This window comes from Lepidochelys kempii, chromosome 1 (assembly GCF_965140265.1).
Source record: "Lepidochelys kempii isolate rLepKem1 chromosome 1, rLepKem1.hap2, whole genome shotgun sequence".
Taxonomy (NCBI): Eukaryota; Metazoa; Chordata; order Testudines; family Cheloniidae; genus Lepidochelys; species Lepidochelys kempii.
In genome coordinates this window covers 35,407,017-35,433,610 of record NC_133256.1, presented here as the reverse complement: position 1 = coordinate 35,433,610, position 26,594 = coordinate 35,407,017, and the positions used below count along the sequence as shown (strand labels likewise).

The 26,594-nt window shown below is 47.8% G+C and overlaps 1 protein-coding gene across 1 annotated transcript; it reads left to right on the top strand.

Annotated features, from left to right (window-relative positions):
• Nucleotides 1-18,033: 18,033 nt before the first annotated feature.
• Nucleotides 18,034-23,962, top strand: LOC140909434 (vitelline membrane outer layer protein 1-like). The gene is made up of 3 exons (XM_073338704.1): nucleotides 18,034-18,255; nucleotides 21,006-21,109; nucleotides 23,589-23,962. Exons 1-3 carry the CDS (start codon nucleotides 18,085-18,087, stop codon nucleotides 23,881-23,883), a joined length of 570 nt encoding a protein of 189 aa, XP_073194805.1. The 5' UTR covers nucleotides 18,034-18,084; the 3' UTR covers nucleotides 23,884-23,962.
• Nucleotides 23,963-26,594: the final 2,632 nt, after the last annotated feature.

The following is a 26,594-nucleotide window of genomic DNA, read 5'->3' as shown; positions in this document are numbered from 1 at the left end:
TTCCAGTTGCACTATATCCTTTTTGAGATGGGGCTGTTACAAGATCCTGTTGGTATCATTTTTATTAGTGTAAGAGGGACAAGACAAATTGCAATGTTTATTGTAAATACAACAAAATATTCCTATATGCAATTTCTGTATAGAACCATTCACACACAGAGACATTCGCACACAGGTTCTACATAAAGGTTGTTATAGTTATCAGCCTAGATGTTGCTCATGCCAAGTCACTGGCCAGGTGGCCTGGACACGAGAGTGGAGCCGAGTCATTGTCAGATGCGCATCTGATGCTCCTGGAGGGTGGTCATAGAACCAGACTCAAAGAACACAGTCCCTGGACCCAAATTTTACAGGTCTCTGGTTCAATACAAGTCTATGGAAGTTGTTTCATCACACTGAATTTACAATTGAGATGACCATCAATCAGCAGGTGGTACATCCATGATGGCTCCATGATGGCTAGGTATTATCTTCTTGTTCTTCCTTGATGTGTTTTGGGTGGATTCCGGTTCACCCTCCGGGGGTCATCCAGTTATCTCCACTTTGCATATTCTTTGGCCCATTGATATCAAGGTTGAAATTCTTAGGATTAGGCTGGCACAATTTACTAACCAATCATTTCCCTGCTTCAGGCTCTCAATTCCATGCGCTCACCATTCATTCTTTTACTTAACAACACAATCTATGACTCTTGATTCATTTAACAAGTTTTATCCTACTATCTATTTTTCCCTCTTTGGATACCAAGATTTACATAGGCATGACAAGGGGCCCCCGCAGGGGAAGAGCATCAGGGTGTTGTTTTAAAGAACAGCATTGTTTCCTCAAAGTTCTTATCACTTTCCAGCACAGATTTTGTCCTGTACTGGCCTGAAATAATTAGCACTTTGGCCTTGCATTTGTTACAGAGTGAAATTCAACAGCATGAAACTGATGTTCATACCTTATTATGATACCTATATAGTCTTTTGTTTATCTTTATTTCTACTACTACATAATTATAATTCTATCATATTTATATAACTTTGAGGGCAACCCAACAGGGTGACCAGAACCGCATGCAGTATTCAAGATGTGGGCACACCATGGATTTATATAATGGCATTCTGATAGAAAATAAAACGGAAACTGGCCTTTTTCATTGCTGCTGCACATTAAACTGAAGTTTTTAGAGACCTATTTATTAGTGATGCCAAGCTCTTTCCTGGGCAGTGCATTGAGACCCTAATCAATACACTTCTACACTATTCTAAGTGCTCTCCACACCCAAGGGCTTACGCACCAACAGACGACGGGTGCGGAAACCACATTCCAATTTCTGTCGGAGGGGGAATCAAACCTGTGTATCATGATGCTCCCACATAATCCCTTCTGACTGTACCTTGGCCAGGTGTTTGGGGCAGTGTCCGAGACAGCTGCTTTCTACTCCCTGCCCCTAAAGCCCAAAGGGATTTTTCAGCACTAGAGAATACTGACACCATCAAAATTATCTTGTGCTTTTTCTCCCTCCTTGGTCTGAACAGCTTGCAAATTCTGGAAGCTGATGTCTAAAAGGTACTAGCACTAAGGAAAGAGAGATGTATAATTATGGCATCAATTCAGGTTAAAGAAAATCAGCCCTACCTATGTCAGAGAAGCGAGACGATGAAGTAATTTTGAGGCCTATTACCTCATTATAGATGACAGAGGTACATTTAGACAAATCTGTGAAGGCAGACAAGCAACACTGAGAAAGGCAGGGGAATCAGATGCCTAGATATTAGTTGTTTCATCACAAAGGCCTGTCACTAATCAGAAAAATAGCTGAACAATGAGCCTTTGGAATATGTACAGGGTTTACAAACCAGGACACAGATGTAACCAAAACATTACAATTGTAGCAGCCTTTTCAAAATTGGGTGGGTTTCTTGTAAAACAAGAGCTTATTTTTAAAAATGTGAGACTTGGAAGCATCATGATGAACCCACTGTCTTAGATCTGTAATATTTTTGCTTTTCTTGGTATAATTCAGTGCTCTTCCAGAGAGAGATTGGTGAGATGCTTGTTTCCTAATCCTTGCAAGATTCTAATCCAACAGTATGGCCAGTGCAGCCTTGTTTTGGGAGGCTTTCAAAGGACACCATTATCCTCTATAATGGGTGGGAAAACAAGCTGTTTTAAGCTGGCCCGCGAGCTCCTGCTGGGGAGTGGGGTCTGGGGCTTGCCCCACTCTGGCGCTCCAGCCACAGTGCAGGGACGGGGGCTGCACAACGCAGCTCCCGGAAGCCGCAGCATGGCCCCGCTCAGGCTCCTACCTGCTCTAATGGCCCCCTCCAGGACTCCAATGGGAGCTTCAGGGGTGGTGCCTGTGGACGAGGCAGTGTGCAGAGCCGCCTGACTGCACCTCCACATAGGAGCTGGAGAGGGACTTGCCGCTGCTTCCAGGAGCCACTTGAGCCACGGTCTCCCACAGTATTCTTGTCAGCAAGTTAAAGTAGTACGGGCTGGATGAATGCACTATAAGGTGGGTAGAAAGTTGGCTAGATTGTCGGGCTCAACGGGTAGTGATCAATGTCTCCATGTCTAGTTGGCAGCCGGTGTCAAGTGGAGTGCCCCAGGGGTCGGTCCTGGGGCCGGTTTTGTTCAATATATTCATAAATGATCTGGAGGCTGGTGTGGATTGCACTCTCAGCAAATTTGCGGATGATACTAAACTGGGAGGAGTGGTTGATACGCTGGAGGGCAGGGATAGGATACAGAGGGACCTAGACAAATTGGAGGATTGGGCCAAAAGGAATCTGATGAGGTTCAATAAGGATAAGTGCAGGGTCCTGCACTTAGGATGGAAGAACCCAATGCACAGCTACAGACTAGGGACCGAATGGCTAGGCAGCAGGTCTGCGGAAAAGGACCTAGGGGTGACAGTGGATGAGAAGCTGGATATGAGTCAGCAGTGTGCCCTTGTTGCCAAGAAGGCCAATGGCATTTTGGGATGTATAAGTAGGGGCATAGTGAGCAGATCAAGGGACGTGATCGTTCCCCTCTATTCGACATTGGTGAGGCCTCATCTGGAGTACTGTGTCCAGTTTTGGGCCCCACACTACAAGAAGGATGTGGATAAATTGGAGAGAGTCCAACGAAGGGCAACAAAAATGATTAGGGGTCTGGAACACATGACTTATGAGGAGAGGCTGAGGGAACTGGGATTGTTTAGTCTGCAGAAGAGAAGAATGAGGGGGGATTTGATAGCTGCTTTCAACTACCTGAGAGGTGGTTCCAGAGAGGATGGTTCTAGACTATTCTCAGTGGTAGAAGAGGACAGGACAAGGAGTAATGGTCTCAAGTTGCAGTGGGGGAGGTTTAGGTTGGATATTAGGAAAAACTTTTTCACTAGGAGGGTGGTGAAACACTGGAATGCATTACCTAGGGAGGTGGTAGAATCTCCTCCCTTAGAAGTTTTTAAGGTCAGGCTTGACAAAGCCCTGGCTGGGATGATTTAATTGGGGATTGGTCCTGCTTTGAGCAGGGGATTGGACTATATGACCTCCTGCGGTCCCTTCCAACCCTGATATTCTATGATTCTATGAGCCTGCACCCCTGAGCTTCTCCCCCTGCCCCAGCCCGGATCCCCCTCCCACCCTCCAAACCCCTCAATCCTAGCCCAGAGCACCCTCCTGCACCCCAAACCTCTCATCTCCAGCCCCTCCCCAGAGCCCGCACCCCCAACCAAAGCCTTCACCCTCTCCCTCGCCCCAACGCCAATTTTGTGAGCATTCATGGCCCACCATACATTTTCTATTCCCAGATGTGGCCCTCTGGCCAAAAAGTTTGCCTACCCTTGGTCTGTAACAAGGAACAAAATTACATAGGGAGTTTTGCAGCACAGAAATCAACCCAATGTATTGACATAGTACCTTTAGAGAAAATCTCTGATCCAAATTTCTACTAGTGTGTGTAAAAGTTTCACAATACTATCCGCTGTGACCTCACCAAAAAAAAAACAATTATATTGGGCCCTCTTTGAAATTTTACTGAAAGGAATGAGATGGGTTGAGGTGAGAAGGATCACAAGAGTATAGGAATTGTCATATTACACCAGATCAGGGCATCCAGCTAGTCTAGAATCTAGCCGTCAGCAGTCACCAGCACCTACAGCTTTTGAGAAGGCACAAGAAGTCTGCAGCAGGCAGTTATGGGGTAACCTGCCCCCAAAAAGAGTTTTTTTCCAAGCCCCCAGTACTTAGAAGTTGGTCTGTATGCTAAACATCAGGGTTTATATTGGTTCCAAAATACTTTTTTCCCCATTTTTAATAATTTCTATTTCAACTCCAGTTATAGCTATTCATATGTATGTCAAACCCCTCTTCTGAACTGTGTTTAAGAGCTGGCCTCAATTATATCTTGTGGCAGTGAGTTCCAAAGGCTATTAGTGCAAACATGTGAAAAAGTCTATGCTTTGAATTGAAAGGGGAGAAGATCAGAGGGTTCATCATCTTTCTCTGCTACTCCTAGACGAAATATTGTCAACATTTCCGAATCGCCTTTTGATCCCCACTTTTATTACTATTATTTACTTGACAGCATGCAAGAGTATACAAGGTGTTGTAATGACTCAGGCATAACACTGGTATAAGGGGGAGGTGAATTTGTCCTTAGTATGCAAGTAACTAGGAGTTTCCTGAAGAAGTAAGTTGCTTGTGTGAGAACAAGACAATGTTCTCTCTCTGGCTCCAAAAAAGAAAGCAAAGGGAGGAAACATCTTTGCAGAAAATCTGGTGTTTAAAATAGTACATGAATAATTGACATTGCTACAGTAGAACTGCCCCATAGGACAGTGGTACTGTTACACATTTTATGCAATAGCGTAAAATGCCAGGTATAACATGGGAATGTATGAATGATTCCCACACACTGCTAGAAATGCTCTCATGAGCAGGAGGCACCAGTCTCAGGTCTACAGCATCTGTATATTAGTGTGATGTTATCTAATGTGCTGTACATTGTGGTGAGGTGCCTTGAAACAGCTGCTATAAAAGAGAACATGTATAGTGATTAACAACTTGCGTGCTGGTACTAGGGGGCCCAATGGACGTTTACTTGAGTGCATTCTGAGTGCATCAGAATGGTAGCGCTTGGCACCTCTTTTCCCCCCCCTCTGAACTGATGTAGATGGCAGCACAAGATGCGGGGTGATGTGGAATTGGTCCTTGGGTTTCCATTCGGTTTGTCACCCGGTGCCTTCACCTCCAAATCAGAGGAGAAAGCAGGTGCTGTTGTAACTTACAGCTGTCCTTTGAAGGATGAGTGTTTGACCTGGCAGAATGAATTGTTGACATCAACCATAAATCCTGTCTCTCACCACCCTCCCTCTGCAGCCAGTCATGCTGATCCACAGGACTAGCTGTTAAAAAAAACCCAAAAAAACAAAACTGTGGAAGGCTTTGGGGCTTTGCCTATATTGTATAATAAATACCATGCAACCAGAAACAAGGATTCCAGCACTTGGCAGCATTTCTCTGTTAGATCGTCTCTTTCTAGAATTTGCCTCAGATAGTTTTTCAAGAAAGATTTTCTGTAGCATTTGGATTCAATCCAGCCACGAGGTTTCAGCATCGCATTCAGATTTAAATGAATTGACAAACTCCATACAATCTCTTAAGTAGTTGAGCATTCTGCCAGGTATCAGACATGGAATCTGCTTCCTCTTCAATGCCACGTAGAGTACCCGTGCTCTGTGGCAGGCCCCCACTGTAGGTCACTGTACCTTTAGGAAGATCTGGCAAGAGCCAGTTGGAACTGGACACAGAATAAAGCAGATCTTTTGCAAGCTCCTTAAGCAATGAACTAGGGGCTCAGGACAGAGGTGCCCTAAAGCCTCCTGAGACCTTCTTTCCCATGTGACCGGTGCCCTCAGCTACTTCAGTGAGCCAACGCTTCATATTGCTCAACAGTGACCTCTTCTGGACAGTTGAATTGCTGCCAGGATGGGATCCAGATCTGGTCAATGTGAGAAGAAAAAAGTTGTCTGGACTTTGAGGCAGCATAAAGAACCCTTCTTCCCTGTGTCACTTTCAGAATAATGTAGTCTGGGGCTGTGCGTATAACTGGCTTCTCTAGATGCTAATGCTCATGCTTTGTGTTAGAGCTATAGTAAAACACTTGGTTGCATTCTGGAATCTTTCCATGGCTGAAGGAGTGGAGGGGATGAGGGTGAGAAGAAAATAAAAGAGAGACAAGGTGGGTGAGGCAATATTTTTTATTGAACCAACTTCTGTTGGTGAGTTTGTCTCTAATATCCTGGGACCCACATGGCTACAACAACACTGCATCGAAGAGCAGATAAGTTGGGAGGGGCTGGGTTGTGAAGAGCCTTGAAGAAGCAGATGTAACCCTTCTGCCAGGCTGAGTTGATAGCAGCAAGGGCCTGGTTCAGTACAGAGGGGTTCCCTCTCAAACGCAAAACCGGCTCAAGCCCCCACCCAGTGACTTGGGAAAATCTTGCACGCACCCTGGGCGCCTCAAAGAGGCAATACTTCCCCTCTCACAAGCACAGAGTCTCGGTGTAGCAGAAAATCTTTAATAACATGAGGTAAAGGACATCAGCATTAAATTGGGAAAACACCACAACTAGGGTTCATCAACCAAACCATGAGCAAAGACCCAGCAGATTGAGTCAGGTCCTTTCCCTCTGGTTCTTGAGTCCAACAACCCAAACGTCTCTTGAGTCCAGCAACCCAAAAGTCCAACAACCCGAAAGCCCAGACCCAGAGTTCAAAAGTTCATCTGCAGAGTGTTACTCCCCAGTCTGGGTGAAAATGTGTGTGTGTGTGTGTGGAAGAGGTAAGGGGCACCTTACATGATCCGAAGCAGACTGCCCTGCCGCTTCACTCTGCTCTGCCAGCCATCCCACGAGCCACTCTGCTCCACCCCACTCCACCAGCCATCCCGCAAGCAGCTCCCGCCATCCCACAAAGTGCTCTGCTCCACTTGCTGCCCAACAAGCAGCTCCTGCCATCCCATGAATAGCTCCACCAGCCAGTCCACAAGCCACTCCTCTCAGCACGATATCTTCAGGCGCCCCACTACTTAACACAGTGCTCAGTAAGTTTAGCTCTTTAGTGATTTCAGCTTGTAGTAGTGGGAACCTCAGTGCTGGTGCACCATAAGCCCAAAGTGAATTCAGCTCAGCACCTGTAGCTAGACTCTTAATAGACCCAAAATTAGCTCTGATATTCCACAGTGGAGAGAGAAGAAGGTGCAATTGATGTTTCAGGACCACATCACCAGGTACTAATACCTATCCCCAACCTCTCTCAATTCACTGAGTTTTGGAACCCATGTCCCTTGCCTAGCGAGTGCTACTTAGTTGATGGAGAGTCCCTCCATCATACAAAAGGCCAAGTACAGTTCCACTGTCCTTGAGTCACATAATCAGGATAATAATTTATTCATCCTGCCCCAATAACAGAGACACTGGGGATCCCACAGTAGCCAAAGTGACCATTTGGGCAGCTATGGGCTCATGCTAGGTGGGGTGGTTGTGCCTATGCAAATGAGATCAGCCCCTGAAGTTCTTTTCCACAACTTGCCGCAACTCACCACTAGATGTCAGGGTGGAGCTCATCCTGACTCTGCTTACACAAAGGGCTTGTGATTAGGCTGGGCGGGTAATGCCACTTGATTGCCCAACACCTCCCAGTATAAGACCCTCTTTTCAGGTTCTTATAACTTTGCTAAACTGTAACTGTCTGGGCTGAAATTTTCTGTGCTAAGTGTTTGCCTCAGCCTGAATTTTGTTGGAAAATCTCAGCCAAAATGGTTCAGCCATTTCCAAGAACAGGCCAGGGAAAATATTGTTTGGCCTATGTTAAAAAAAATCCTGTTGACCTTTTCTTTGAGAAGCTCTTGAGTCCCCCCCCCCCCCCATGCTTGGGAACAGGGACTTGGAATTTGGCAGGTGGATGGCATTTGTGGCAGGGATATGCCGTTTGCAATCCCCAGGAAAATCCCCCTTAAGTTGGCCAAGTTATAGGCAATTTGTATATGTTTAATAGAGACTGGCTAGAGCTTCATAGATAAAATGTCCAGATATTCCACCCCCACTAGCCATACTCTAGCCCAGAGCTGCAGGGGCCTGATCAGCACTTTCCCTGACATTGTTGCTGTAGGACAGGGACAGGGCTGGGCACTGAAACTGAGAACAGGGAGCAGATTGAAGTGTCATTGGAGGAGGTTTTGGGACAAACTGATAACCTAAACAGTAGTAAGTCACCAGGACCAGAAGGGATTCACCCAAGAGTTCTGAAGGAACTCAGATGTGAAATTGCAGAACTACTAACCTTGGTTTGTAACATCATTTAAATCAGCTTTTTTACCAAATGACTGGAGGATAGCTAATATGATACCAACTTTTAAAAGGGTTCCAGAGGTGATCCCGACAATTATAGGCCAGTAAGCTATACTTCAGTACTGGGCAAACTGGTTCAAACTCTAGTAAAGAACAGAATTGTCAGACACATAGATGAACATAATTTGTTGAGGAAGAGTCAACATGGTTTTTGTAAAGGGAAACCATGCTTCACCAATCTACTAGAATTCTTTGAGGGGGTCAACAAACATGTGGACAAGGGGGATCCAGAGGATATAGTGTACTTAGATTTTCAGAAAGCCTTTGACAAGGTCCCTCACCAAAGGCTCTTGAGCAAAGTGAGCTGTCATGGGATAAGAGGGAAGGTCCTGTCATGGATCAGTAACTGGTTAAAATATAGGAAACAAAGGGTAGGAATAAATGGTCAGTTTTCAGAATGGAGAGGTCAACAGTGGTGGCAGAGAAGGTGTCTTTAGCCTCTGTTTGTCAGAAGCTGGGAATGGGCGATAGGGGACGGGTCACTTGATGATTACCTGTTCTGTTCATTCTCACTGTGGCACCTGGCACTGGCCACTGTCTGAAGATAGGATACTGGGCTAGATGGACCTTTCGTCTGACCCAGAATTGCTGTTCTTATGCCTGTCTTTCTTGTGCTTTCAATAACCCTCCATGTGGGTCCGGGCAGTAAGGAGAAGGAGGCTGCCTGATTTGAGTGCAGAGGGGACAAGAAGCAAACCTGGACATGGCAGGAGTAGAGTGGGACAAGAAGCCTGCAGGGGAGACTGGACTTGGAGGCTGACAGGGAGAAGGGGGAGACTGGGAGTGGGGTGAGGGTGGATACTAGCAAGGGCTGGGCAAGGACACTGGGTGTCAGAGGGGAAGAGGAGACTGGGACTGGTTGGATAAAGACACTGGGAGGGGGAACCAGGTGAGGGAACTGTGACTGGCTGGGCAAGGAGACTTGGATTGTGGGCAGGGATACAGAAGCAACTGGCACTCGTGGGGCAAGAAGACTGGTGCTGGGAGCTGAGTGTGAAGAAGTTGTGACTGGCTGGGCAAGGAGAATAGGTACTGGGACCAAGTGGGGTGGGGGTGGGAAAGAAGGTGATAGTAGAGGGGGGACAGATCTGACTAGGAGTAGGGTGCAGGGAGAGAACTGGGACTGGCTGGACAAAAAGACTGGGACAAGGAGCCTTGGGGACAGACAAGAAGCCCAGGGAGAGAGAGACTGGGAACCAGTGGGAATGGAAAATGTGGATGGGAGCCTGAGTGAGTGGAGGCTAGGGGTGGGGGTGGGGAAATAGAGAGAGAAAGAGAGAAGACAAGGAACTAGAAGTGGAATGGGGACTGGGACTAGTGGAGCAAGCAGAATAGAGTGGAAGAACTGCAGACATGCGAGAAACTGGGAATAGCTCGGCAAGGGGACTGGCAGTGTGGGGGAAGGCTTGGAGTCAGGTTGGGGAGATATTGGGATGGGGAGACTAGGACTGGCTGGGCAAGGATACTACCACTGAGGTAAGAAGATTGAGGAGTGGGGACTGGGTTTGACTAGGAGAATGGGACGGGGGTGAGGAGCCAGGGTGGGGGTAGGGGTAGGGCAGAAGTGGTGAAGTTGAGGGGAACAGGCAGAAGAGTCTGTGCCCACTAGAGAACACTCACCTCCAAAGCCTAGAATGGATTCTAAGATTCCTGAGTCTCACCATTCCTCTGCTGTCAGAAAATATCTGTAAAACGCACTGGCAAAGTGTGTCTCTTCCCCTACTAGTGGTGGTCCACACAGAAGATGACAACCTACTAGTACTAACAGTTACTCCAGTAGCTCAAATGGGAGAGGTCAGTGAGGTGGATCTAAAGGTTCCAACTCTGCTGCTGATCCATGTGGGTGTCAATATGATGCTATATGATGGAATTTGTGTTTTTCAGTTTGCCTTTTCAAAAACCTAGGAAATTACCAAAAATGACATCAATGTTAGGAATTGCAAGAAATAAAGTAGCCCAGGTAAACTTAATAGTCTTTTAATGTAGTTTATTGTGTATAATGTAATGTAGTGGAAAGGGAGAAGTCAGCTCTGTGACCCAAAGAGGGAGTGACAGGGGCAGAATGACAGATCAGGAAGCTAATTTTAGCGGAAGCATTTTGAACTGACTGTAGGGGGAGCAATATGAGTGCCTAGGATCTCAGAGAAGGAGGTTGCAGTAGTCAAGAAGGAAGATAAAAGCCTGGGTGAGAGTTTAGCTACCTGGATGGAGGAAACCACCTCTCAGCAAGTGGCTAAGAAAGGGTTTTACTCTCATCCCATCATTGCCATGTGGTCTCTGAATACAACATGCCGCTTGCTTCCCCTAGGCAGGTTCCAGGCCAACAGGGAAGATGTTTCCACAAGCAAGGACCAGGGAACAATGGATGGAGAAGCAGGTGTTTGTGCGACATACCGGGGCATAATACAGACTAATGAGTAGCTGTGTCTCCCCAGCCCTGTAACCTGGGGTGCCTTTTACAATGCCTTGCTGCTGTAGCCTCCAATCTGGACTGCTCACAAACAGCCTCCAGCATGTGAGTCACTGTGACGGAGTAGGGCATGGGAAGTATTGACCTGGTAATGTTACATGGGAGTTTTACTGGTACTGTCCACATTGGTGTTGGATGGTGGTGGGATATCAGGGTGTGACTTCACTTAAGGGATGATACGTGAGCATGTAACCTGAGCCCAGGAGGGGGTTGGGGCCAGGTGACACCTTCTGCCCGGGAAACTGGACAAATGCTGGAGGAGGAGCTGGGGTGTGTGGCTGGGTGAGATGGCTGGAGGGGGTCTCAGTTTGGAGCTGGCTGGGGAAATGGATGGAGGCCCAGCACCGCGGTCGGGGCTCCCTGCCCCCCAGGATGGACCTGACTGACGGGGTCCTGCTGTCTGTACCTACAATGTCGGTTTTGGACTGCGTTCCTGTTGTGTAATAAACCTTCTGTTTTACTGGCTGGCTGAGAGTCATGGTGAATTGCAGGAAGTGTGGGGTGCAGGGCCCTGACTCCCACACACTCTGTGACAGTCATGCCCAGCTATGTCTGTGGGTGATGCAGCCAGCCAGCCTCACTTAGGCTCTTACCAACCTTTGTAATGCTGCAGAGTGACCCCAACACACCTGCAGTCCCTGATCTTCCCCCAGAAATGTTTGTCCTGCACTGCCCAGCCCTGTCCTCGACAGTACAAATATATTAAGTGTACTATTCCTTAGGGGAATAATATGCCAGTTTATTATTTTAAATAGTTATCCAGACACTTCAACTTAAAAACACTGGATTAGATAAAATAATAAAACACATTTATTAGCTACAAAGAGAGAAATTTAAAGTGAGTACAAGTACCGAGGCATGAAAGTCAGAATGGTTACAAGAAAAATAAAGATAAAATGCTTACTGGTAGCTAATTTAACAAACTCATGTAACCCCTTTGGGGTTTAGAGAGCCTGGTCCCTTTAAATCTTGTTCCTGACTGGGGGGTGGGGGGAAGTGCTGATTGTTCCAGAAGGAGGAAGTGCTGTTGGGGGGAGAGCAAGAGGGTGTGTGTCTGGACCTGCAGAGAGAAGAGCTGCAGCAAGCAGGCCCTCGCAGAGTGAAGCAGCCAAGAACCTGCCTGAAGCCTGGGAGGGACAGAGCAGCTGATTGGGGACACCCCAGGACAGGAGCCAGGAGGAGCACTGTGCCAGGCAGGAATTGCCCGAGGACAGGCTGGAGCTGGACCCAGTATCATTGCTGCCCAGAGCTGCATGGGGCTGTGAGTACTGGGGCTTGTGACTCTGCTTTGGAATAAGGAGGGAGGCTGTAGCTAGTTAAGTGGGGAGGTGGTCACTCTGTGTGGCTTTGCAGAGAGCGACAGAAGAGGGCACCGGAGGGGTTTGTTGGGGAAAGTTCACTGGCGCCATAGACAACCAGGAGCTCCCAAGACTCACCACTAGACTGGAGCTTTACCCAGGACTCCTGAACTCTGCTTGGTGTCTGCACTTTCCGACTGTCCTACCACTGGGCTTGTGGGACCTTGTGCTGAATACAACCCTGTTTTAGCACTTCCCCAATCTTTCCCCTTGTTGTTTTCTCCTTTCATCCCTCTGTAAATAAATATTTCCCTTTCCTATATTCACTCTACTCTTCTGGGGGTGGGGTGTGTGTGTTCACGTTCACTCCGGGGGGTTGGAACAGGTGCCCCTGGGGTGGAAGGGACTTTCACTGCTGAGTTTCTGTGCATGTTTTTTTTTGGCCAGAGCTGCCTGCAGAGCAGACTCCATCTTGGCAAGGGCACTAAAGTTACACTAGGTTAGTTTCAAAGCAAAGGTTTCTCACCACATGCTTTCAGCAGCTTTCTGTCCAAACTCTTTAGGTCAGGACCCCTCCCCCAGAGGCCAATGGCTGCTTCTTTTGTCTTTTCAGGTGCAGAGAATGCAAGTGACAAGGAGAGAGGGGGGGTGTCTGCCCCTTCCTTTTATAGTCCCCTGCCCCTTTTGAGAAGCATTTCCAGCTGGGAGCAAGGTGACAGGCTGACTGTGTGGAAGGACACTCCATGCTGTTGTGCATCTAAGATGTAGATTTTTGCACCTGGCTCCTTTCCTGCCAAAGAATGGCCACTGAGCAGGTGGTCCATCAGTCTTGTTTACACTTGGCTGAGGCATCAGCTTGCCCTCTGTCCCTGTTTGGCCACTCCCCAGACCTCTCTGGAAAAATACTTTTAGTCATGATCTCAGCTTATGTTTACATCTTCACAGATAATACTGCTATGGGCATTTTGCCATGATATTACTAATAAGCAAATTATGAGTGTTTACAAAGTATGCCTTGTGAGTTTTATCTTTTATGATCATCATTACAACAATGTGTAGGGAGTGAACACAGCAGTATATTCTGTCTTAGTTTGCTCAGCCAGCACTGCACACACCAGCTGGGGTCAAACAGATGTACTATTGGGCCAGAGCCCACACATCCTGAAAGGAGGTGGGAGGGAGCAGAGTGGGGCCTGAGAGAGAAAGCTATCAATTTAAAAAAACAGCACCTTTCTGCATCCCTCATCTGCCAATCCTGAAATCCTCTTCCCTGCCCTGGTCTACCTCAAGCATCAATCACTGAAATCCACAGCCTGTCCTATAGGCCCCTTTTCTCCACTCTGCCTCTGCACTGAGCAGGGATCCCCCACCCTCACCCCTCTCTGGAGTGATTACTGGGGAGTGATGAGCCTTTTATGTGCAAGGGATGGTCAGACCAGTGAGTGCCTAGTCAGCACCAGGTACAGGGATGTGGCAATGGAGCAATTGCTCCAATGTGTGGTTGACACCAGGCCAGTGAAAAGAACCCCAATTTACCTAGATATACATTCCCCTGGTGCCTAGGGCTGCTAGTCATTCACCAGCGTCTCCTCCTTTGCAGTGAGAGGAACTACCTTGCGGCCCTGTGCCAATGCCATCCTCAGCTGGCTCCTCCCTTGCTTCCTCCAAGGTGACAGAACACTATCTCCACCCTCACTGTGCCCGTGGAGACATAAGCAAGGAGTGGGGAGCTCAGAAACTGGGCTCCAGAGACTTGGATTCTCTCTGATGGTAACATTACCCCCTTCCCCCCGCCCCGCCATTTTCCCACAGTGCAAATCACCCAGTCTCACACAGAGGACCTTGCTTGATGCCAGTGTGTGTGTCTAGGTTTTTGATTCCTTCCTTCCTGACCCCTCCAGCCAACCCTCAGTGCATGGTCCCTTGTGTTTATTGCAGGAGGGGAAGCAAGTTGCCTCAGAACTGGGGCTGATAAGAACCAATGACAAAAAGAATTGTCTACACCGCTGGGTGCAAGGGACTTCTCTTTGTGCACAGAGAGGGATGTCTATTGAAGCAGAAAGGCCCTGGGAATGCAGTAGCTGAATAATGGGGAGAGATTCTAGGTGTCAGCAACAAAAGAGAAATGGAGGTTAGGTTGGGATGCATTAGCTAACCTGACCCTAAATGTGACCTCTTTACTAATGTACGTGCAGGGTACCAGTTTCTCAGTTAACTTTTCAGGGGGTTCCCCAAGCTCTCCACAGGCTCCACCTTGGCTAGCTAAACCAAGACTGAGCACTTATACTGCACTGCCACTAGGGAAATGGTCACTGTGAAGGTTAGTTATCACACCCCAGCCTGATCTCCAGCAATTTTCTTGTGTAGACAAGGCCTGAAAGAGCTACATCTGTCTGGCTCTGGTAAGCAGTGACCAAGTGGAGAGCACGTGAGCGCTGTCTGTAAAGATCTGAAGGGGGTTAGGATCTGGGGGTTGAGGGGAGAAGTTTAGGGGTAAAACTAGGAGGAAGGGAATGAAATGAAGGAAGGACATTACGCTTGAAGCTCAGTCTTTTTATAAGGGATCTCTTAGCCTGTGGAGTCTCTCCCTAAGGGAAAACCTGGGAGCCCCTTCCCCCAGGACATTTAAATCTGGCTTAGAAATCTCCCCTATCTGGTTCTAGCTGTTGCTTCCCCCACTGGAAATCCAGTGAGGGGGCAGGTGTGGAGGGGAGCACGGCATCCTCTTCTTTTAACAACTGGGATCCAGAGTCCAGTCTGTAAGGCCAAGACAGCAGTAGGGTGGGAAACATCAGGCTGCTATTTGGGCTAGATGATTAGCCATCTCCCAGTTTGCCTGGGCAGTGGCATGCTACATGTGGAAGGAGCCTCCTTTAGAGCAATTTCCTTCTTTTTTAAAAACATTCAGTTAATTTTGATTTAATAAAGGGAAGTGTGGAAAAGTGTCATTTCCCCTCCCCCAAGTCCAGAATATGGATTATTGAGCTAGAGAGGTTTTCCCAGCCCCCTTCCTCTTCCAATCCCTCCCAGGGCTCACTGTCTCTTTGATGCCCCTCTCCCAGGTGGAGCCCTTCCAAGGCAGTCGGGTAGAGCACAACTACACAGCTCTGAACGGCATTTGCCTGCACTGTGCTGACAACACCATTGTTGAGTTCTTTGTGGGGCTTTGAATAGCTCTTTGGTTCCTCTCCCTTTGAAACATCCCTTGTTTTTCTTCTCTGGTTGTTGCCATATCCCAGCACCAGCCAAATGTCTCTCATGGTCTCCTCCCCTTAACTCCATGAGGCTGATCTGGAGTTTCTTCTGCTGCTGTCAGATGTGGGTGGTCATGCTTAGTGGTTGGAGCAGGTAGCCAGGAAAAGGCTCTGACCCCGAGCTCCTGAGTCCAAGGCCAGCTGGCAGAGTCAGAAGTCAGGACTTGGATCCAAAAGTCAGGCTGGGCTCCCTAGGGTGAGGCAAGACAGGATGTAGAGCAGGAGCAGGGCTGAATTCTTGGAAACAGCTGAACATTTTGGCTGAACATTTTCTAGAAAAATGCAGCCTGAGGCAGTCACCCAGCATGGAAAATTTCAGGGCAAACAGTTGCAGTTTGACAAGTTATAAGCAACTTAGAAGAACTGTTGGGCAATTTTAATTATAGGCGGTGCCAGCAGCCCAGTCTATATTAATAAATGGGCTCCTTCTTCCAGGTGTTGTCAGCAGCAACAAAGTTTGGGTTCAGCTATCTTAAGAGGTTTCTCTTTAAATTAACAAACAACAGCAGCTTGAGCCGCCACCCAGAAACCAGGGAAAAATGAACAGAAGAATGGCCATACTGGGTTCCCTTAGCAGGCAATACTTCCCCTCTCGTAAGCACTGAATCTGAATATAAAACAAGGAAGACTTTATTTGGGTGCAAGGGGACACAGAATCAACTTGGGGAAACACACCAACTATACACATAAATGAATAAACTAGCCAACCTATGATATCTTTGGCAGAAGTCTGTTAACTCAGTTCCCCACCCTCCAAGTGAATGTCCAATAAGCAACTGCCTTTTTCACACATCACTTTCCTCTCCCCACTAAGGTCCACTTATGGTTGGTGTCAACGAGGAGCATAGTCCCAGAGTCCAGGACAGCACTTAGCCAGCCTGCATCCCACCCCCAGGGGAAGTGCTGCCTGGTCTGGTCCTGAGGCTCCACCACAAAACCCATCTATGGTGATTTCAATTTTATTGGTGCTGGGTAGGGGCCTCCTTACCAGTGTTCACTCAACGCTGCTCCTGTCCGCTGCTGCCTCTCACCACAAATTTGCTTCTGCATTATCTCTTGTTGCAGAGTAGCCTCTGACGTCTCTTGGCAACAGCTTCCATGAAGGGGGATCAGTGATCTGTAGAACCCTCCAGCACACTCCTTGCCATAAGCAAAGTGCACCTCTCCTCCTTCCTACACCTCAGTCCCACTCCCACACCAATTTGGAGTTCGTGTATTATTCTGGTGACTCCCCAAAGTGTCACTTGGAGGATTTATGGGAAGAAAACTTATGCAAATTAAGTCTTGGTAGCTGTACTTTCCCTGTTCACCAACCAATGGTGGCAGAGAGCTCCTTATCCTCTAAAGCAGGAGTGGTCAATAGGTGGCCCAAGGGCCAAATCCAGACTGCCAGATGCATTTGAACAGACCACAAAATTTTTTTTTACTTATTCTTATAATTATTTTTTATATTTTTGTATTTTCTCTAGAATCTGGACCTTGACTATACCTTGATGAAGAAATCTGGTGGAACTTGATAAAAAATAATTGATTACCCCTGCTGTAGAGCTTCTGTCTCTCTGGAGGTCTGGGTAAACAGCTTTGAAGCAGTTCTTGGCCACTCTTTCTCCTGTTCGCCAACAGATGGTAGTGGTAAGCTCACTGCCTTCTGGGAACTTCAACCTCAGGACTGACACATACAACTGTTAACAATGACCCCAGCTCTTGCAGCCTTTCTGTGTTGGCCCTTCTCTCCCCAGAAGCTGATTTGTTTATTCTTTAAGAAACTTTTCTGTAGAAACTGGATTTTACCTAACCAGGTGGGCTAGTCGCACAGATTTTAATGGAAAGGGCTAAGAATTGAATAGGCACCTCAGAAGAAACTGGCCTTGTTTTCTCCCAGGAGACAGAGACTGCAAATGGCCTCTGCTTCCTCATAAAGGTAAGTAGCCAAGGGTAAGTGTCTTAACTTTATCCTATGGGCATGCCACATCCTGATTGAACGGGGAACACCTCCCTCACCAATCCCTGGGGCAGAGTCCGGGGTAGGCAAGATAACAACCGGTAGGTGAAGAGCATGGAACAATGGGTTGTAAAACAGATATGTTTGCTCATCCAGGACCACATGGTTCCATCCTGGAATGGGTAAAATTACCGTTTGGCTGGTGCCCAGATTTATGGACAGGGAGATGGGGTAGGGAGGGTGGAGAAAAATCTCACCACTCAGTGTGAGGGAACTTCAGGGAGCAGAAATGAGACCCTGAGATAAAGCTATGAAATAAAAAAAATCTCTCTCTCTGCCCCTGCCAATCCCAGGACCCTCTTCCAATACAGCTGCAAGGTCCTCTCCCCTGCTTCTCTTTACCTCTGAACCTTCAGCAGCTGCCCTAAAATCTGCCGCCTGCCCTTAGGACACACAGTCCCTCTTTTGCCCACTTTGCCCTGGCCCTGGGCAGCAGTTTCCTTCAGCCGCTGACAGTCTCACTGGGAAATAATGAGCCCTTTGTGTGCGAGGGCTGGTTGGGTCAGTGCCTAGGCGCAGGGATGTGGCAATAAGTGATTACTCCCAGTTGGATTTGGCACCAGGCCAGCAAGGAAACCCAGCCTAGCTTTCCTGGCTATAAATCTCCCTGGTGCCTAGGGGTGTTAGTCACTCACAAGCTTCTCCGTGGATAGCTTCAGAGCTGATGCTGCACAATGCAGCCCCTTATCCATGCAGGGCTCTGCCTGCTCCTCTCCTGCTACTTCCAAGATGCAGGGGCAGACAGGTACATCTACACCCTCACTGTACCCAATGGAGGCCCATGGGGTGAATGGGGGAGAAAGGAGTTTTGCACCCGTGGCTACGCTAATGGATTTGCATTGAAGGTAAAATTCTTCCCATCTTACTGCCACTTCCTCACCCCCACCCCCACCCAGTCTCTCAACAAGAACTTCTCCTGACTCTAGGCTGTTACCTGGGTTTTTAAAAATCCTCTTTTCCTCACACTCTGGTCAGCCATTGGCATACAGGGTCACTGATTTTATTAAAGGGTGTGGGGCAGGGAATGTCTGTGATCCCAGAGCTGGGGCTGAAACGAGATGAAAACACAATTGTTTGCACAGCTGGGTTAATGGGGCTTTGCTTTCGGCTCAACCAGAAACATCTGTCAAAGCAGAAAGGGCCAGGGGGTATAAGGGCAGAGTTAGGAGGCGATATTAAAAGAGCTAAATCTGTCTGGCTCGGGTGAGCTGCGAGTGAGAGGTGGGGATGTGACCATTGTCTGTAAGCATCTGAAAGGTGTTAACATGAAAGGGCGTGGGGGGGGGGCATATTTGAGGGGGAAAGTAGGAGGAAGGGAATAAAACGAGTGAAGGAAGTTTTGCTTGAAACTCATTCTGAGGGCAGGCCTCCACTGGAAAGTTTTGCCAGCATAGCTATGCCTGTTAAGGGTGTGATTTATTTTCATTTTTTGAAAATATTTCTATGCTGGCAAAAGTCCTAGTAGATGTGCCAAAAGTGCTGTTGCCAGGGCAGTATATTTTGCTCACCAAACTGGAATAAGCTATACCAGCAAAAGTATTTTTCCTGCATCTGATGAAGTGAGCTGTAGCTCACGAAAGCTCATGTTCAAATAAATTGGTTAGTCTCTAAGGTGCCACTAGTACTCCTTTTCTTTTTGCTACTGCAGTTATGGCTACACAAGGAGGACGTTGCGAGTAAGGCTAGAACAGCAAAACTATTCTAGTGTAGACTCGGCCTCACGTTTCCCTGCCAGAGAAGGAACTGTTAGTCTGTGGAGTAAGGGAATGAGTGGGAGCACCATCACCACTGCATTAAATCCAGCCTGGATATCTCCCCTCTCTAACTGCTGTGAATCTGTGTGTTGCTGCAAGAGTGAAAATCCAGTGTGGGGGTTGTGGGTAGGGGCAGCCTGCTCACTCTTCCCAGCTGGCATCCAGAGTCTCTGCCTGACAGAGTGGATGTCAAAGAGGTGGAAAACATAAAGGGGAGTACAGGAACTCCTCACTTAACGTTGTACTTATGTTCCTGAAAAATGCTACTTTAAGCAAAATTTTCCCATAAGAATTAATCTAAATGGGGGAGGAAGGAGAGGGTTAGTTAGACACACATACACACTATAAGTTTTAAACAAACAAGCTCAAGGCTAATTAAGGTGTGGTTCCCTGTAGATTAGGGAAGGTGGCTGCAGGTTAATTGGAGCACCTGCAGTCAATTAAGGCCCTGTTAGAAACCTAATAAAACCCCCTGCTTTAGGCAGAGAGAAGAGGAGGAGAAAAGAGAGGACTGGAGCTTGGAGGTGTGCTGTGAGACTTGGAAAATCAGAGAACTGAAGTAAGGGGGAGAGAACTCCCTTCCCTAGCATCTAAGGACTGCAGGTATCCCACCCAAGGGGAAGAGGGTAAGAATCCACAGGGGTTGAGAGGGGCTGGGGCTCAGAGTAAGGAGCAAACCCAGACCCCTTGTCCATTTCCCTCCTTTACCACCGTCCTGGGCCACTAGCATGGCCAATGACACCCAAGAACAGGGGCAAGGGGTGGCATCTTAGCTCCCTGCCAAGAAAAGCGCAGGACCCACCAGACTAACATCGGCCATCTTGTCACACTGTATACAGCAATTATGACTGTGAAACTTGGTTGAGGTGGTGGAGTCAGGGTGGGATATTTCCCAAAGAATGCCTTGCTGCTAAATTGTGAACTAGTGCTCGGCTGAGCCCTCAAGGGTTAACACATTGTCGTTAATGTAGCCTCACACTCTACAAGGCAGCACGAATGGAGGGAGGAGACACAGCATGGCAGAGAGAGACAGATGCAAACACTCTCTGTGTGTGAGAGATGAGCACTGCCCCTTTAAGTACGCTGACCACACTCTAAGTACATTGCCTTTTTAAGTAGATCAAGTTTTAAGTTGAGACAGCAGCTGCTGCCAGCAAGCTCCCTCTGTCCTGAGCCCCGTCGTGTCCCCCCTGGCTCTGTGGAGATAGGGGGCAGAAGTAGGGGGAGGGGGACACCCTGGCATTAGCACACCTCTTCCTCCACCCCTTTGCACAGCAAGCAGGAGGCTCCTGGGAGCAGCTCCAAGGCAGAGGGCACACGGCAGTGGGGGGAGGGACAGCTGAACTGCCCGGCAGTTGATAGCTTGCTGGGCGGCTGCTGCACAGGGAACTTAGGGGGGCTGCCAGTTCACCCTGGTTCCAAGCCCCCACCAGCTAGCTGCAACGGGCTGCTCTTCCTGCAAGCAGTGGACAAAGCAGGCGGCTGCCAAACAACGTTCTAAGGGAGCATTGCGGAACTTTAAACGAGCATGTTCTCTAATTGATCAGCAACATAACAACGTTAACCGGGACGACATTAAGTGAGGAGTTATTGTATATGGGAAAGGTTATTTAGTTGCCTCCCAGCTTCCCAGGGCAGTGGCTGTAACGTGTGTCAGGAGCCTTCTGGGACTGATTATTGCTGGACATTTCCCTTTTTTTTTTTCTTCTTTTTTTTTTAAAAGAAATGTAGTTAATTTAATAACAGGAAGTTGGGAGCTTTATTGGCTTGGGGGATGGGATTCCCAACCCGTCTCCTCCCAGTCTGTACCTGTGCCACCATCTTCTGTACCCCTCTCCTAGGTGGAGCCTTTCCAAGGCGGCGGGGTAAAACATGATGACACGGCTTTGAATGGCATTCGCTTGTACTGCACTGACGGCTCCAGCATCGAGTCCACGGTGGGGCCGTGAGTAGCCCTTTGGTTTCTCTCCCATCCCTCCTGCTCTGGAAGTGCAGAGAGAATAACCATGAACGATGCCATTTGCAAAGGGTCTCTTTTCTGACTATTCTCTCTGTTTGGAATCTGTAAAGGAAAATTAAAATAGGGCATTGGCTGTTCTGTTTCTGCTTCTTTATGATGGACACAGCTGGCCATTTCATGTTAAAATTCAGATCTTGTGTGTCCTGGAAGTTGCTGTGAAGGACTGAAGAGAACCAGTGAAATGAGCCCCAGAGTCCAGTGTGAAAGCTGCAGCAATTGGGGGCTGGGGAAAGGAATTTTTAGCTATATCCTTTCATATTCTTTGGGTGAAATCCTGGCCCTACTGGAATGAGTGGGATTTTGCCATTGACATTGTCGGTTGTTGGCTCCGTGAGCTGCACCAGCTCTGGCTAGGTAGCTGGTACAGCAGACCTCGATTGAACTGCCCAAGAAGACCAAAGACTTGGTTCAGTGGTAAAGGGACTCAGCCAGGTTTATTGTCAACAAAGCACTGTACTAGTACCCCATAGACTCTATAGGAACACTAATACATGTATGCCCATGACCAGCTCAGTAAGTGGCGTGACTTTCTGCTTCCCCCTAGGCCAGACAGACACCTCCTCTGTGACCCCTCTTTCATACACTGATGCAAACAAGCTACGTATTACCCTTCTGATGTGGTTAGTTACCAACCCTACCCCTCGTACTTCCGGGTTCGAACAAAACATTTTCATTCATCATCCCATCCTGTCCTCCCATCCTGGTTTTGCTTGGGGTCGGCATGTTCCTGTTCCATCTCCCAGTATTGTGTTTGTGCCATACCTTTATGTCGGGGAGGGGGGATGGTACCTGCGTCTTCTGGAATGTGCACACATGAATACCTTGAGCCTAGTACTTCTTGGAAGTACCTGTGTTTTTTTGCCAAGTGCATGTATCACACAGCAAGTGTCTACTTTGTAACAGGGCCTGACTTTAGCTCAGAACCTGACTCTTGCTAACTTGGCTTTGTCTAATGTTTGGGTATAAGATTCAGCGCAAAGTATCACAGATCCAGTCAGGTGCCCCCTTCCAGCCACCCTCTGGGCTGTTGTGAGGGGAAGCCAAGCCTCTCTGTGCCTGGATCCCCATGTGCTTGGGGCTCAGCAGGCTGCAGCACTGGTTCCTCCTGGGGCCTCTCTGGCACATTTCCTGGTCGTTGACTGTCTGCTACTCCTTCACGGAAGTGGGGCTGCTCCACCAGGAGCGCTGGAAGCTCCCTACAAGTGGGGGAAACACCGGTGCCCAAACCGTGGTCCTATCCCCTTGCTCTGCCTCTTCCGCCCAGAGGCCTCGCCACCCACTCACTCCTCTCTGTCCCCTCCTCCTGTCGCTCACCCTTAAGGCAGGAAAAGTGATGGGGTCTTAGCCCCCTACACCTCCCTGTTCTGGCACCCTTGTGCTCTGCCCACCCTCCCTAGGCCCTCAGGACCAGCATTGACCCCCCAAGATACCCCAGTTGCTTAAATATACCCTCTCCCAGATCTCCACCCCTGTTTAATTCCCTTTAGAGGCACACAGTAGTTGTGACGCTCACAACGCACACTCAGCCACTTTGCCCAGAGTCTAACACAACTGTTCTTTTACTTTAGCCTATTAAGTCCAAGATCGTACAGATCATACAAAGCAATAAACATCCTAACTGCAATAACCCCCGCCCTTTGGGATGCTGGGGGGCTATCTGTGTCCAGGACGGCTGGCAGGTCATCTTACATGCCGGATGACTTCTCCCTCATGAAGTTCCCTTCCCCATCTTCTCTGATCTTGCTCTCTCCTGCCCATTGCTGCCTCTTCCTGTCTGACTCTTTCCCCATCTTTAAATCCCTCCTGAGTCCTGGTCAGCTGCTTTTTTTCTGTTCTGTGTTTGGTAACTTTCCACTGCGCAAAAAAACCCCCTCCCCTCAGACAGAGGAGCAAGTTATTTTTTTTTGTATTGGAATGCAGTTACTCTTTTGCATGGTCAAAGCATCGTCATTAACATTAAGTACCTCCCTGTTGTCTTCAGTCTAGAGAATATTTGGTACGTGTCCTGTCAGCAATGGTGGCTCCACATACAGGGAGGCATTTATGATACAGCAGGTTTTCATAGTAACATTTCATAATAACTTAATATCAACCAGAACTGATAAGTTCTACACACATTTTCCCAAATTTGTCACTCAAAGCTCATCTCCGGAGTCCTCCAGCAAAACCAGGGAAAACCAGGCTTGACACTTCTGATATTTCTAAGGTTAAATACAAGCAAGAAAAAACACTACTCAAGAAAAAGAAAACAAAATACCCCAGGTCCTTCCAGGCCTGATTTCAAGTCACTGCTGTGTGGCCTATGAACACTGGGCTTGGTGCACAGTAACTAGGATGACTGGTGCCCTGTGGTGGGTCGCAAACCCTGAATAAGCCTCAGGTAATTTATTTTCTTCTTTGACAGGTGGGGCCGTTGGACTGGGGTCCACTGGTGCCCCAAGAGCAACCTGATCTCCTTCTCGCTGAGAGTGGAATCATCCCAGGGAAAGGGCGATGACACGGCGGCCAACAACATCCAGTTCACATGCTCAGATGGGACTGGGCTGATGGGCACCTCGCAGTCCTGGGGTGATTTTGGTCCATGGAGCAGTCGCTGCAGCTCTGGGGCCATTTGTGGGATCCAGACGAAGGTGGAGGCATCCCAGGGCCGTGGGGATGACACTGCGCTCAATGATGTGAAGTTCTTCTGCTGCAACTAAATGAGCACCTGTCCCTGCCCATCCCCCAACACCAGCACCTGCCCGTTAAACACCATTAAAGTTTAGCTCTGCTTTTGAAGAGGACGGTGTCTGTCTTATTGACCCAAATCAGATGTGATCATGTACCATCTCCACATCTACAAGGGAATGCTGGATTGTGAGGAGAGCCAGGAGAAGAGGAGACAGGGAGGAGCGTGGAAGGGGGGAGAGATAATGCCTATGATAAGGAGAGAGAGGGGATGCATGGCCATATTGGGTAGAAAGGTGTTGGGAATCAAGTAATTTTATTCTAAAAATGGTTAAAATTTCTTGTCCAGAGAACCAAGGAATGACTGGGGCCAAATCGTGTGTGTGAGAGACTGATTTTTGTAAAGAAGTAGACAATGAAAGATACACAGCTGTAAATCATTTACCTTTTTGTATGTTTCCAAATATGGCATGCTTTGGATCGCCAATAAAATTACACAATTACACAATTTTACAACTTGTCAAAATTGCAAGACCGGACAATCCAGGCAATGCTACAGAGACATAATATGTTAGGGTGCAAGTAACAGTAATACAATAAGAGAAGGCATACATGAATAGAGGAAGGGGGCTGGGGTGAGTGAAAAGGAAAAGGGGTAAGGTTGAATGGAAGTGGGGCATTATTTGAGTTATCTCAACATTTTTATCCAAATGTATCCAGAAACAGGGTCCAAATTTCTTCAAATTTATATAATTGATCTCTGTGGTTGTTAGAGGGCTTTCCCTTCACCCCTCCCCTGGTTCTTGTCATGCAGACAGAAAGCAGAAGACTAGAAGTCTGAAGTGCAGGCAATGCAATGCTTATTGGGGTTAGTTCCAAGCAAAGATATCCATAGCTCTCCACGCCAGCAGAGTCTGTTTCTCAGTGTCCCCTATCCCAGCTCTGATGCTGCAGAGCGTTTACCCCGTGTCCCCCTTCCCAGCTCTGACTCCTCAGAGCCTTGCCTGTGTCCCTGTTCCCCCTTCCTCCTTAGCAGGACCAAATATACCTGCAGTGCATGCCCCTAGTCACACCCCTTACAACTTATGGTCATGTTCCATTTTGGGGGGTCGTGAGTCTGGGGTCTTCATCCCACCTCTTTTGTATCCCAGGGGAGGGGTAAGGAGTGGGGTTGTGTTCTGGCCAAGGCCAGGCTTTTCTGTGGCTTTTAGTGTTTCTCATGCCTCTCCCCTCCCCATTCCTTCATGCCCCTCCTAAGTGGTTGCTTGACCTTGGCTTGAGAAAGAAGCCAGGCAGCCTTTCAGTGTATGCTCATATATTACACTCCCACCATACCCTTAATTCTATCCCTTATGTCTTCCCTTTATACTAACAAACACATCTGGCCAGGTAGAAACAACACACACTGTGTCTTTGTCCTTTGTTCACATGGCAGTATAAGATACAAGAGTATCAAAAAGTCAAACCCAAAATTCTCTCTCAGGTTGGCAAACAAGCCTCTACATCGACAGTGGTGATAAGCTATTCTTTCTTTGGCTGCTACTCAGCCATGGCCAAATGCCACTGCTCTGTTCTGGGCATAAGCCTACCCAACCATTTTTGTAAAACATATGCACTTGCTAATCATTGCAGCTTTTAAGGACCAAAGCTTTTGTAGTTAAACCAGCTTAGCAGGTACATATCTTTGGATGTCATTTTCCGCTGAGGTTTGGCTGCTGAGGCCAAGCATTATTTTCAATCCACTTCTTTCCACAGCTACCTGATACTGGCAAGTCCCACAGCGTATGCATCAGGGTTCCTTTGACTTTGTTACAGTGCCAACCAGCACCAGAGGATAATGCCTTTATCTTGGGCAATCTCTGTGGTGCATTTTGGATAAAATCTTTTGTTGCATTAAATGGAGCCTGAGATTCAGAGAAGCATTTTTAACATTACATAATATGCTTTGGCACAGAGTTTCTTTTTAAGGGCTGTGATCAATCCCCTTGAGCACTTTCACTTTCCAGGCTAATGGAGTTCCTCTTCATTAAGGGCCCAATCTCAATAATGGTCTTTCTCTTAATACCCATTCAGGAAAGTGACTCCCACTATTTTAGTCACATAGTGTTCTTTGTTGTGCTTTAGGGAACACCATGATTTGAAACAAGCCAAATAATCACTGTTGTGAACGATGGCTGTTTCATCATGAAAGAAAAACACAATCAATGAAAACAAAAGAGAGAGAATAAACAAGGGTTATTTCCATTGCAATCTCTTTGGTCTTGTTGGGGTACAGCTGGCTCTCAGCCAGATCCCTAGGCAACCCAGCAAGCTCAGCTGGACCCAATAAGCCCCCTCCAAATGTTTGTACTGCCTGATTGGGCAGGGGAACCAACCTGCTGCTACTTGAGCCTTGCAGCAGCAGTCACTCCTGGTGTACTATACCTGTTCTTACAGCTGCTTTCTGCTTCAGCCATTGTGCTAAGCCCTGCTCCTAACCCTGTTCCTGCTCCAGTCCCAACCTACCTGCTCTATTCTGGTCCTTAACTCCTGGCTCTGCTAGACTCTTGGTTACATCTCTGACTCCAACTTACCCTTTGAATTCTGACCTTCGGCATGGTCCCTTGACTTTGACTCCAGCTTCACCTTTAGACTGGTGCCTGATTCCATGTTTGTCATTACCTGAATTGCTACTACAACCACAAGGTGATGTCTGCTCCCCCCACTAGGTAGGCCACCCATGACCCAGCAGTTCAGAAGTATG

What these genes read in the sequence shown, in the direction of transcription:
- LOC140909434 (XM_073338704.1), top strand. Translation starts at nt 18,085, where the DNA reads ATGCAGCCCCTTATCCATGCAGGGCTCTGCCTGCTCCTCTCCTGCTAC. An exon ending in CTAATGGATTTGCATTGAAG is followed by an intron (nt 18,256 to 21,005) that starts GTAAAATTCTTC and finishes CCCCTCTCCTAG; the next exon opens with GTGGAGCCTTTCCAAGGCGG. An exon ending in ATCGAGTCCACGGTGGGGCC is followed by an intron (nt 21,110 to 23,588) that starts GTGAGTAGCCCT and finishes CTTCTTTGACAG; the next exon opens with GTGGGGCCGTTGGACTGGGG.